General features: G+C 46.6%; 1 protein-coding gene across 20 annotated transcripts in view; it reads right to left on the reverse strand.

The window, feature by feature from the left end:
- Positions 1 to 12,855, reverse strand: part of fryl (furry homolog, like) — a 72,842-nt gene that overhangs the window by 35,636 nt on the left and 24,351 nt on the right. For 18 of the 20 annotated variants that reach the window (XM_020048996.3, XM_020048995.3, XM_010872187.4 and 15 more), the window contains 5 exons: positions 5,027 to 5,229; positions 3,757 to 3,810; positions 1,626 to 1,765; positions 1,405 to 1,501; positions 1,012 to 1,091 (listed from right to left, as the gene is read on the reverse strand). In XM_020048996.3, the coding sequence (XP_019904555.2) occupies positions 1,012 to 1,091; positions 1,405 to 1,501; positions 1,626 to 1,765; positions 3,757 to 3,810; positions 5,027 to 5,146 (491 nt within the window). In that variant the 5' untranslated portion in view covers positions 5,147 to 5,229. Of the gene's footprint in view, positions 1 to 1,011; positions 1,092 to 1,404; positions 1,502 to 1,625; positions 1,766 to 3,756; positions 3,811 to 5,026; positions 5,230 to 10,742; positions 11,598 to 12,855 lie in introns of those variants that run through there. The other 2 variants (XM_020048994.3, XM_010872185.5) reach the window with 2 other exon arrangements.

Here is a 12,855-nt window from a genome sequence, read left to right on the forward strand (position 1 = left end):
TAAATGTGTGAGTTAGTCTGGGCAGACTGTAACGTAAATCTATTTCCTAGCTAGAAGAAGTGGGAGATCATAAGATAGCGTAAAACAGTGATGTCGACATGGTAGGTATATCACTGGAAATTAAATCTCACAATGTAAACAGGAACGCATTGGTGGTGAATTAGCTGCCTCAGCGGACAATTCAGCCAATGCGCCTGTATTTTCCTTTAGGCTTTATGTTTGGTTTACTGTATGTAGCTAGTATAAAGTTTGTGGGCAGTGCAAACACAGTAATCAATTGTGACCGCGACTGATGGACACTATCCTACGTAGTCTCAAACATGCCGGTGTAAATTCAAATGCTATGGAAATGATTATGTACACCAATATAAGAGTATCGTTTTACTCTCTCTCATAATGTAAACAAGCCCATAAGTAGTTTGTTTGAAGTGGTGAGAACACACAAATCACACCTAGGGTCACTCCAAATACCTCCACCCTGGTCCACTTGAACCAATGTGGTGTCGAGCGACATTCAAATGAGCCCTGGCGCAGTTCATTTTAAGCGAGAATACAATCCAACACAAATAGGAATGTATATTGTGGGATTATTAGGGCAGTTGTCAACATTGAACCAGCTATGTACAGTACAAAGGGTCAAGCACTGGCTAGCTAGCATAATGATGGTCAGAGGAAAAAGTGAAATATCTGACCAGTCAAAACCATTGCCAACCACATGGTTTTTGTTTACAAGGGCAGTAAGAAAACCCTATCGGATTCAATAAGAATTGAAAACAAACGTATCAACTTTGATTCAGACTAACAGACTAGTAGGTGAGAAAACCTTAAAATAAACTGCAACTTTGCTTTTTCCACACTCAATTTGACCTTACAGTTGAATGGTGCTATGGTTGTAGTATGTGTATTAATGACTGCTGGCGTCTTATTATAATTAAACAAGTGTGGTGTCTCTCTGTGTGTGGGTGAGACAATGGGTGCACGCACTAGTGCATGTGTGTATTGGTATCTTACCCCTCTTTGTGTTTAAAGTGCTTGAATGCCAGGTTCAGAACTTCATGTACTAAAACATCTGGCACGGGATGAAGAGGAATCTGTGCAGCAAACATAAAAACAGTCATATTAGGCACATTGATATTCCCTTCACGCGGTCTCTCTTTGCTACCATTCATTCTGCTTCCTACTGGGGCCAAGGACAACCAAGCAGAGTGTTAAGCCCAGGTCCGTTCTACTGGCTTGGATGTGGATTGTCTGCTGCTGGCGTGCATGCTGTGGATGGCTCGGTACGCTGTAGTATGCTGACACTGCAGTGACGGTGCATTCTGCATGAAGCCTGCCACACTGGCGGAAAGGCCTAGCTCAACACACTAGGCAGCACACCACCAGCACGGTGGAAAAAACACTCACCTGTTTTAACACTTCTACTGAAACTAAACAGAATATGAAATCTATGGCTAAGTCCCTCCGCTCCAACAGGTAGTCTTTGTCCCGATGCTGTTCATCCCTAGAGAGAGCGAGAGATTTACAACCAAGTAAAACCATTGGAGATCATTAGCTCGGGAGTGGGAAGTGAGGGGGAGTGGGGAGGGGCGGGAGGGAGGGATGAGCAGGGGGGAGGAGCATCATACCCTTTGGACTTGGTGCTGGAGCGAGGCCTGTACTCATAGGACTCATCCTCAGTGCCGCTCTGCCGCCGATACCAGTCAAATAGTGTTCGCAGCAGGGAGGGCAAACAGTGTTCCGCTACGGAGCTCATAGAGCTTATTAACTGCAGGAGGAGAACAGACACACATTTCGATGGTCACTTTTTCATATATGATGTATTTAAGCATTCGCCATGGTCAAAGGCGTTCAATGTATCACAAACCTCCAAAATGCCTTGTTACTATGATAAACCGGTTTACAACACAATTACAGCAGTAAAGACTGATGTGACTTTACACTAGGGACACAGCGGTACACGGTGTGTAATCAAACCGTTCGGTACGCCCCCTACGGTTCAATATGCACACGCAGAGTTACAATATGCCAGGCATTTTCCTATAATTTCCAAAACATCCTTATTACAGACTACACGCATGATGTGGATTCAGATCCACGGAACCAGACACGTAGCCTGGGAACAGGTAAGGCAGGCAACTGCGTGGGGCAGGCCGTTAGGGGGCTCCTGAGGGCTGACAAACCTTACTCCATAGCAGTGTCCCAAAAATGCAGCAATCCCAGTAACCGTAACACACTCCATCTTTAACAACCAATGGACGATTTTGCAATGACATCTCTGAAGGAAACCTCCCTAAAGGCTTCCCACCAAGAGAGGGGAAACTAAAAACTCCTACCGTTGCATCCCTCCATTATACCTCCGAATTCTAACCACATGTTTTACAACTATTTATATTTATAAAAGCTTATCAGAAGTACAGCAGGCTCCAAGCAGCATGAGAATGTACATAAAGGTCAAATACATAAACAACACAAACACACAACCCCCCCAGAGCAAATATTTTTACCAGCCACATTATACAGATCATTACACAAAGACTGAGGGGCAATGCTTTATGTAGACAGCCCAGTGAAGTACCAGAGATGACACTCTGTCGTAAGGAGACATGAGGATGGGAGGAAATGGATAAAGGGAGCGGGAGAGAGAAGTGAGGGGAAGAGGGTGACCTAATCACTGGGTGACATACAGTACAGTACAGGATGTATCGATTGGGAGTGTGGTGTTGGGTGACATGTCCAGCACACAGAGATCCCATCCTATTGAGCTGCTAGCGCTACAGCTGCCGCAGCACAGGGCTCTGCAGTGGCTGTACAGTCAGTCATCAGTCATTATGGAGGCACGACGGCCAACAACAGGCCCTGGCATCAACGCCTCAGCATGCTGGTCAGCAGAGGGGAATGCAAAGGTATCCCCAGGAGTTGTTTTTGTCCAACTTGGTGCACAGGAGAAAACACACATTCAGACTAAGTTCTATGCATGTCAAGCTTAGCATTCACAGCAGGCTACAGTAACTAGCGTTCCCAGCGGGGTACAGTAACTAGCGTTCCCAGCGGGGTACAGTAACTAGCGTTCCCAGCGGGGTACAGTAACTAGCGTTCCCAGCGGGGTACAGTAACTAGCGTTCCCAGCGGGGTACAGTAACAAAGCGTTCCCAGCGGGGTACAGTAACAAAGCGTTCCCAGCGGGGTACAGTAACAAAGCGTTCCCAGCGGGGTACAGTAACAAAGCGTTCCCAGCGGGGTACAGTAACAAAGCGTTCCCAGCGGGGTACAGTAACTAGTGAAGGAGCTGGCTGAAGGATGCCAGGACTGAGAGTTATGGAATATTCCTCAGTGCCGTCCTTGTACTAGACGGACGCATTCCAAGATTTACTGACCAGGATGACCCAGTAGTACCATTCACCACCACCCCAGTCAGTCAGTCTCACTCAAATCAGTCAGCCCGTCGGTCTGTCCCCAGTCAGTCTCACCCCAGTCCCTCAGTATCAGTCAGTCACAATTGAGGCAGGCAGTAGGATCTATAGAACGCTGTATCGTCGTTGGCTTTGTGTTGTGCTGAACAAAGCACTCTGCAGCAGCTCCATTGTTCGGGTCTGCAGGCAACGGTCAGAGATGTGGAACAGACGGATGGGTTATTGAGTGGGGACTGATTGGGTGGAGCTGGGAGAATTCAACTACTGTATGGATGTGAGGTGTGGGCGTGTGTATGTATGTAGGGGGGTACGGCACATCTGCGCACGCATATGCACTACAACTCACCTGATCAAACTGGGCATCTTCCCCTCTCTGAAGGGACCGTGATAAGGGTTTCTCCTAAGGGAAAGGGAGAGACTGGGCAGTCAGACAAGTCCTCAATGGAAAGACAAGGATTCCTAACATTACAGCTTGTTGTCATTACTATCAGCAGGCCAGTGGACGTGAGGCCAGGTGAGACAGCTGATGAGACTGTGGCTCTATATGGGACCTAGTCATTGATGCTGAAGATCTGCTTTCAGCCTGGGGCCAGCCTGAGTAAATAGACAGCAAAGCTGACCACCGGACAAAAAACAACCAGCTTCTCTTCTCCAGGGTGAATAAACATTTCCCCTTCAAAACACACCCCTGCTCCCTAGTTAGGGCTTATTTAAGTTAGGACTACATTTTCAGAGACATATCAAAGACTAGAGATTTTTGATTATTTTGTTGTGTTAACTTCCACATATCGATAGCTGGAGACACCAACCTCCGAAGTAGTGTGCACCACATTTTGGATAGAGACCCCCACCAATTGCTTCGGAACTGTATCAAATTCCTCTGCATGGTGCACAAATATTGCTTGATTTTCCCCTAATTGACACGCTCAATCCTGCATAGTACCTCTCAAACACACCAGTATAAATTTAAAAACTATGGAAATTATTATGCAAACTAAGATAAACATCTATCGTTTTATTCGCTCCCATGTAAAGCAAATAAGCTCCAAGTCTTATTCGTACTTCCCACAGAATCCTGCTATCTGACCAAAAAAAGCTCCAGATTCCACGAAACTTTTGGGAAATCAAACTGGAATGCATACGCCTCAATTCTCAGACTCCAGAGACACACACACACGCGTTTGTTTTTATATCCTCATGGGGACCTGAAAACAAATTTGCATGCTCCCTTGCTTTAACCTAACCCTAATCTAAACCTAACTTCAATGAAGTAACAATTATGCCTCAACTTTACCTAGATGTAATGCCTAACCTTAACCCTAAATTTAACCAACAATGCCTGGACCTTAAAATAACCCCCAATTCTCACTCTAAAATTAACTGTAAGTTTGACCCTATACCCTGATACAGAAAATGACTTTTGCCTCATGGGGTCATGCAAAATGTCCCCACGAGGTATGTTTTTACTATACTTATGGGGACATTTTGTCCCCACAAGTATAGAAAAACAAGTGCACGGACACACACGACGCACTCATGTTCAAGTGTAAAGACAGGGGTGTGGTTTGGACAGTAACTGTATTTGGGCCCCTCCTTCTCAGATTGCGGTAACTTACTAGCGGTTCGGCCATCACCACCTCAATCTTCTTCTCTGCCAGCACGGCAAACTCCGCAAACAGGCTCTTGATGACAAACTCCCCGGGCTTGAGCTCAGGGTCTATGGTGATGCTCGACATGGCGGTGGCGTTGCGCTTCTCCCACAACTGGGGGGCCACAGAGGGGGCGCGGCGTCTACTCACGCTGTTTACTGGGGCCGAGGCTGCAGGGAGAAAATGAGGGGAGGGGGGGTTGGAAACACTGGGTCAGAGACAGAGAGCGCAGTTTGGTGGTTCTGAACACTGACGTCACATGACAGTGGGTCAGGAGTCAGCTGTAATTCAAACAGAAAGTCACAGAGTCAGACTCCGATCAGAGGCAAGATGACAAATAGAATCCCCCTCAAAGTGGATCTCAGCTCACACTAATGACCGGGAAAAGATAATACCCGTAGAGTTCCCTGAAAAAAATGAAAATAACACTGCCTACAGCTTAGTGTTAAGCTTGATGACACTACAAAAAGTAAGGAATCACCTAACTAACACTGAGGTAAGAGGACAGTACTAGTTGAAAATGTGGAATCAAAAGTAAAAAAAGTGATGAGAAAGGCTTCCATATAGACTACATGACTGAGTGGCAAAAGCATGTGATCATGATGAGACCATGACAACAGAGATTGGCACAGTTTTGAGATGAAGATAAAAACCACTAGGGCAGAATTAAAGTGAAATAGTAAAACATTTTTTAATAAACTAAACAAATACAGTTAGCTAGAAGAAAGGTGAATGTGCATAGAAGCTCTCAATGTTTACACAAGCTTCCTGTAACACATTCCTAGAGGGGTCAGCCTGGGAACTGAATGAGGAGTGCGTGCATGTGGGAGCTTGTGTGTGTTTTCATTAAGCCTTTGTTTGATCAGAGTTCTGTTCTATCCTGTTGGTTTCCTTAAAAAAACAGTTATGGGCATTTGAAATAGTTTCACTTATTGAATATCATCTTTTTATAGGGGGTATATTCAGATAAGCAAAACATGAAGCAGCCGCAGCCAAAAGTACTTTCAGCCAATACATCAAATTTTCTTTTAAAGACAGAGGGTACTGAACAAAGGATATGGACCGTAGAATTCTTAATTGCACTGATATTGAAGAACCTTTGTTTTGATACAGAACTTGATATATTCTTTCAAATCAGAAAATAAACGCAGAGACAAGGTAAGCCTAAAAACACAGACCTTATCTGAAGCGATTCCAAAATCACTCATGGGATAAATGAATGGTGAAATGCAAAAAGAAAACAATGTCCCATTTTGCCATTAGGTTTTCTGTGGATTATACCCCGTCAACCATTCCAGTCTATAACAACGGTGAAAGATACACAACAGTAGAGAGGCCCGCCCATACGCAAGGCTTGTGTTTAATACTAAAACTCCTGCCACTCTGCTGCCTACATAGTTTTTCAGGGTTTTGCAAGCGCTGCCCAACCCATAGTCAACGTAATCTGGTCACTGGTGTGTAGCCTAGAAGCTTGATGTTGTACACAAAACTGGTGCTTTGGAAGATGAGGGATTTCTAGATAAAAATGATCCTAAGCTCTGTGTGATTCTCCCAGCACAATGTCTTCCCAATGCAAAACCCAAGTTCGATGTGTTTTCCACCAGAGCGTTTTTGGGTGGTGGGGGCAGCGTCTGGGAACGAGGTCAGACATTAGAAAACACACTGACTAACAAAAAGAAACACTTCTCTGCCAGAACAGAGGGGCCTCTGAGACGACAGTCTGTCTTCAGCCACTGGTCAGTACTCAATTCACTGGTCAGAATTCCCTCCTCCCAGGAAATGGCCCATGGTTTCTTCCCAGTTACTATGGGAACACTGATGTGTTGCCCAAACATCAAAGCAACAGTTAGGACCCAAAAAACGTCACAAAGCAAAAATTAATGAGTTTTTCAGACGAGGAGGAAAGATGTTCACACCCAGCAACTCACCGATTTCAACCCTACTGAACAAACAGAGACACACAGCTTAACTAGGGGATGGTTACATAATAGGACGTAATAAACGCGGTTGGGTTCGGGTGGAATAACGTCGATAAAGTAGTGTCAGGAGTGTTGCAGTCCTTTGAATTTTAATCAGCAGCCACACAAGCCCACTGTTACTGTACCAGCCGCAGTCACTAAGAGCTGGAGGTGGGGCCCTTACAAGCAGACTAAACATCATTGGAAGTTTCCAGTGGCGTCACAGCCTGGCATCCTTCCAGACCAGGCACCCTGCGGTTTGGAAAACGGTCAGGGACAGAATTTGGATGAATGTGGCTCCAATATTGCAGAGTGTTGCGTAGTTAAAAGTGTTGTTCTGCAGTAGAGAGCCTTTGGAACAGTCCCTCTTTATTGACTGCGTTCCACCAACACCCCCTTTCCCCCCGGTGATGTCACGTGGCCAACCCCGTACAGCCAATCACAGGCCCGTGCCCACAGCCTTCCGCACGCTCTTCATGTCCCTCCTCTGTCTCCCTCTCTCACTTCCCTTACACCCCCCCCCCCCCCCCCCCCCCGCGCCAGCCCTGGGCCGGCTGGGCTGCTGACGGCCTGGCTCACCCAAATGAGAAACCAAACATTGTTTGTACTTTTCCACTCAACAACAGTGAGGAAAAAAATGCAAGGCATCCTATCCCTGGCCAAGTCTCTGGCTCACTTTCTTCCCTTCTCGCTCAATGGGGTGTCATTTGTGATGAGCACCACATCCCTGTGTTCCCCAACTAAACTTATTGACACTGTTAACAAACACCCCATAAACCGGGGAGCTGCTTCCACTTGCTGGTCACTGACAGACTGCTGTAGTAAATCACATAACCACTTTCCACATTCAAATGGGAATGCAAAGGCAAACATGACCTTGAGAGTCCAAGTAGCTACTCATCATAACTCGTCCTTTAGAATTAGGAGGGCATCAAATGAAGTTGCTACTTCATATGCCAGCAATATTGTCACTATAAGCTGATGCTTAGAAAAAGAGAAATTCTTAAAAAACGCTTACCTGAACCAATGCTGTCCTGTAAAACCCTGGCCCTCAGGGGAGTGTAGAAATTCACACTTTTAATAAAAACCTTAAACTGAAAACACCCACTGACTTCATCCGCCTTTCTGTTGCTTAACTGCGCATGTCCAACTTAGTTGTCTTGTGCAATTTGATTGGACGATGTTCTGTTATATATGCGATTTAATTGGCTAATTAATATTTGGAGACATGGCCTCCTTGAAATAAGTCTGCTAAGATTCTATTGAGCATAAAGTTAATGATTGTACTTATATATATCTATAATAAAAAATATGTATTACAAATGTAAGTACATGTAAGTGCCTGTGGCACGGATCTGAAAGACTAACAACAGTGATGTATCAGCATCAGCCAGGGACCTTAAATAGGGCCTTCTCTAGGGCCTTCTCTAGGGCCTTCTCTAGGGCCTTCTTCTAGCACCTTCGTGCAACAGAAAGAATATATAATTTCATTTCAGATGATCACCTGCTAAATCCCACCAGATAAATGTGTTCAGGGCCAGCAACAAAACAGAACGTAATGGGCTGAAGATTTGAATCCCCAGGCAGAACTAACTTAGGAGCTACTGTGTTGTAGTGAAGATGCACCAGGCAACATGTTTCATGCTCATCAGGCCTTAACTCCCGCTGCGACAGAGGAGATCCCAAGCCTGCAGCTAAGAGAGAGCATGTAGCAGGATTATCCAACTGTTACAGCCCACAACTTCACCTCGCTTTTGTAAATATAGAGGCCTCCCGAAGGCTCCCTCACTTCCGCTCTCAGGACAGCCAGGAACAATTGAAGGAACACACGGCTGTGTGTGTCCTTGCCTTGCATTTTGTTTCTGGAGCGACAGCGCTGAATGTTTACAGGTACAGTAGTGTGCCGATGCGTTACGGAGGCTCTATTCTAGCTCAATGTCTGGACATGTCCAGGTTCCGAAGCACGTGTGCCAGCCTCCCTTTTGTAGCAAATAATCAAACCAGCTATTTAGATATCACACAGCAGTAAATGCATAAAATACTCTGATCACATAGTGTCTTAGACCTCAAATAAATTCCCTGTCTTTAATGAGGACATGGTTAATCATGGTATAACCAACAGACTGATAGGCAGATGGGGCATCTACACTGGCTGTTAATAAGCCTGCCAGTGCCTAGCATGAGGATCACAGAACCATATTGTTCTGTTGGCCGTTTTGGGCTTAAGGGACTGCAGAGAAGAGGACAGGCTGAGCAGGTCCGAGTATATAGGAGCTGGAACCTTCTGGAAAATATATAGGACAGGACAGAATGACCAGAAGAAAAAGAGAGAACGCAGGGGATAGAAGTTTTGGCGGGGTGGCATAGTGACAGTTGCTGAAACTAGGCCTTACACCTCATTGTTCTGATGGAGAGGCCCAATGGAGAAGAGTTGGCAGCCAATGCCGAGTGGAGGGGGGCAGAGGGGCATTCATTAGAGAAAGAGGGGCACAGGGGGGAAAAAACTGTTTACCCAACGGTCAGCTTGCTTTTCTGCTGAGCATTTACAAGGAGCCAGCAGCCTGCTACTGTAGCAGATTTAATTCCAGACCGTTGGAGGTGGCGTAGATTGCCTGGTTTAGACTGGTTGAGAATAAGGAAAGTTGCAGTTGGCAACTGAAAATAAAAAACCCACCTATTTTGCACAGCTTGCTCAACATGTTTGCAACTTGGTGGTCCAAAAAGTACAAATCTCCAGGCTAACCTGAACTCATTAGACAGATGATTATTACTTATTCGGAAGTGGGCCACTGGCAGTCCGAGGAAACATTATCAGAAATATGATGAGACTGCGCCAGAACAGGCTTGGTCCGAACCTCACGACAGGCTTAGTCCTTGTCAAATGGGTCAGCATCAATGCTCACAATCAGTGAGCGACATTTTCCCTTGTGTGTTTCTTGATAATCAAAGAGGCAGTGAGCAGGTGAACAAACTGCTTGACTAATGAGCCTTACTGTTACTGTAACCTCCCAGTAAGGTCTGGGAAGAGCACCATGAGGAAGGTCAATAGGATGGCGCCCTGGCCTCCTGATGTGATATGTGCGGTGTACCAGTATAATAATGGGAGTCATCTAGAAGAACAATCAATGAGGAAACATTAGCCGTCCCACAGGATGACAGCGCGGGACAGAGATCAAATAAGATAACTAGTGCAGACACATTTAGGCACATAACATGTACTTGGTGCCCTCAGAGAGACCCAGGGAGCACACTTCCTGTCTGTATGCAATCAGCGTCTGTATCTGGAGATGCTCATCTGGGCAAAGAGGCCCAGAGGGACAAAGACCAGCCAACCAGTAGAGCGATCAGGAGAGGGGGGAGGGAGGGAGGGGGAGAGAGAGACCAGGACGGGGTGGGAAACCAGGAAATGGGAAAGAGAGTGAGACCAGGACAGGGGAAAGAGAGACACTCAGGGAGTCTTACTTGCCTTCTACCTGCACACACAGCAGCATGAAACGGTCCCACCTGGACCAAACATCTGTCTAACACATCTACATGCTTCCCGTCCCACCTTGTTTCTTATTCTGGCCTGCATTACACTGTTGTGAGGCTGCACCTTTCAAGTATGAGAGCAGGTGAGTGTCTGCTGTCAAGGTAGATGAGGGTGTTGCCCAGCTGTGGTATGTAAACACTTGTTTCTGGGCAGGGCAGCTGGTCTCATCTAGAATGGAAGAGGGGGTACTCACAGCTGCCGCTCCACGACTTCAGCAGAGACTTGATGCTGATCTCAAAGAAGAGCGAATCCTGCAGGCTCAGCATGACGCCACTGAGGATGTTCACAGAAGGCAGCGGTTTCACGGGCCAGTCCTGCCAGCGGGGTCCCCCAAAAAATGACAGCTGCAAACTTTGACCTCAATCGACCAGAAACACATACACAATTTCTCCCCCCAAAACACACCACCCGCCCACCCACAAATGCAGCTCTCCCCCTGACAGACAGCAGCCTGAGTTTTACCCTCCAGAGGAGCTGGATATAGGCGCCATCGTGAAAGACCAAGCACCCCACCGGTCAGCCGCTGTGAGCAGACAGGACCATGGACAAGTGTCAAGCTGTTGGCTGTCAAGCTGTTGGCTGGGTTGAGTGGACAGCAGAGGACTAGAGAGACGCGGACGGAGTAGAGCCGGAGGATCCTTACAGCGGTATTCCATCCAGGCGCGTGTTCGCCAGCCAGTCCACAGAGTCCCTCATCCCGCTCAGAGACAACATGAGCTAGGGGAATACGCTCGGGAAACTTTCTTCCCGATGGGCGAGGGAAGACAGCACAATGGCACAGGACTTGTCTTTGTGAAGCGCAGCAAAATTCCCTGTTCTCTTCACTGTTTTCTTCCCTTCCTGTGCGTGTGTGCGTGTGTGTGTGTGTCGAGCCCCAGCCTGCTCCTGCTAGCCCTGTCAGCTATTCTCCCCTTCGCTCTCTCCCTCTCCATTCGCTCGCAGCAGCCCCTCCCCCTCACTAACTAGCTCTTGTACGCTCAGTGACGCTCACTCCCTCTTTTTTATTTTTTTTTCAATAGCTGGGTGAATGGGTGGGGGTGGGGGTGATGTCATCAAAATGCTGCGAGTGTTCCTTGGCTGTGTTCCAGAGCTCCTAAGACGTTATTAGAGTGACTGCTCTGCCAGCCTATCAGAACTACACTTCCTGGTCTCTCCACAGCAGTACTGATGCGTCATCCAACTGCAGTGTATGACAGTGAGAGAGGGGGAAGGAGCCGGACACCAGAGTAACAACAGAGCAGCAGAAAACAAAAAAATCTAAATGATTCTAACTAAATTCAGCACTTGTCCAAATCAAAGATGAAAGTATTTAATAAAAAATGTATGATTTCATATTTATAAAAAATGCCATTCTACACCCACACACCCAACCAGCAACATACATAGTAGCTAATAGTGTCCTTAGTGATGCTGGAAACGAATCGTCATATGAGGAATTTTCACCTTTGACTTGCCTGGGGACCCGAAGGTCCACCGCAAGCTGCGGCCCTCACCCACATGGCGCATGGCATGATGGGTAGTAGGATACCTAATCTGTTTGGGTCAACAACAAATTGACACACCCATAGGATTACATCATGGTTGGTCCAGCAAAAGCCACTAGACACAAAGAAACACTCACGCTCACAGACAAACACGACGACAAATGCCCCAGTGTGTGACTTGGTCTCTTTTTAAACCCTGGCTGCAGACTGAAACAGAGCCACATGACATCAACTGATTTGTGGTCATATACACAGGATTAATTCTGTTCACTAAACATTCCAGGAAGAACAGATACGAGACGCAACGCTAAACAAAACAGCTCTGTTTGTTCTCTGTAGCTTAACCGCCACTTCGTGCTTTCTCAGTCCCCCTCACTGTCACATGACTCCCAACAACAGAACACAAGTTATGCAAAAACCAAGTGGGGCTCTGCATTGTAAACAAACACACTCCACAAAGACTTGCTTTGTCACGCCCTGCCTTCTTGGCTCCACAGCACACTCCCTGGGCGTTCAGGAGGCTTATGATCCACGGAGCAGCAATGTGCACTGAATTACGCAATCACTTCTTGCGATTTAAAAAAAACAATATAGGGCGGTCAGAGGAGTAAGTGCGTGGCCCTGCCAATGTGAAGCCTTGGCCTGTATGCCAATGCAATGACCTCTGCTGCATCTCCAGTTGTCTGAGGAGCAACATTCCTTAAGCGTTCCTTAACACACCTGATCATGTGGTCACTAGACACAAACACACAGATCTCTCTGTTTAGGGTCAATTGTACATTTCTTCAGGAATGCAGTGAAGAGTACAGGATATCATCAAAT

Source organism: Esox lucius, chromosome 8 (assembly GCF_011004845.1).
Source record: "Esox lucius isolate fEsoLuc1 chromosome 8, fEsoLuc1.pri, whole genome shotgun sequence".
Lineage (NCBI taxonomy): Eukaryota > Metazoa > Chordata > Actinopteri > Esociformes > Esocidae > Esox > Esox lucius.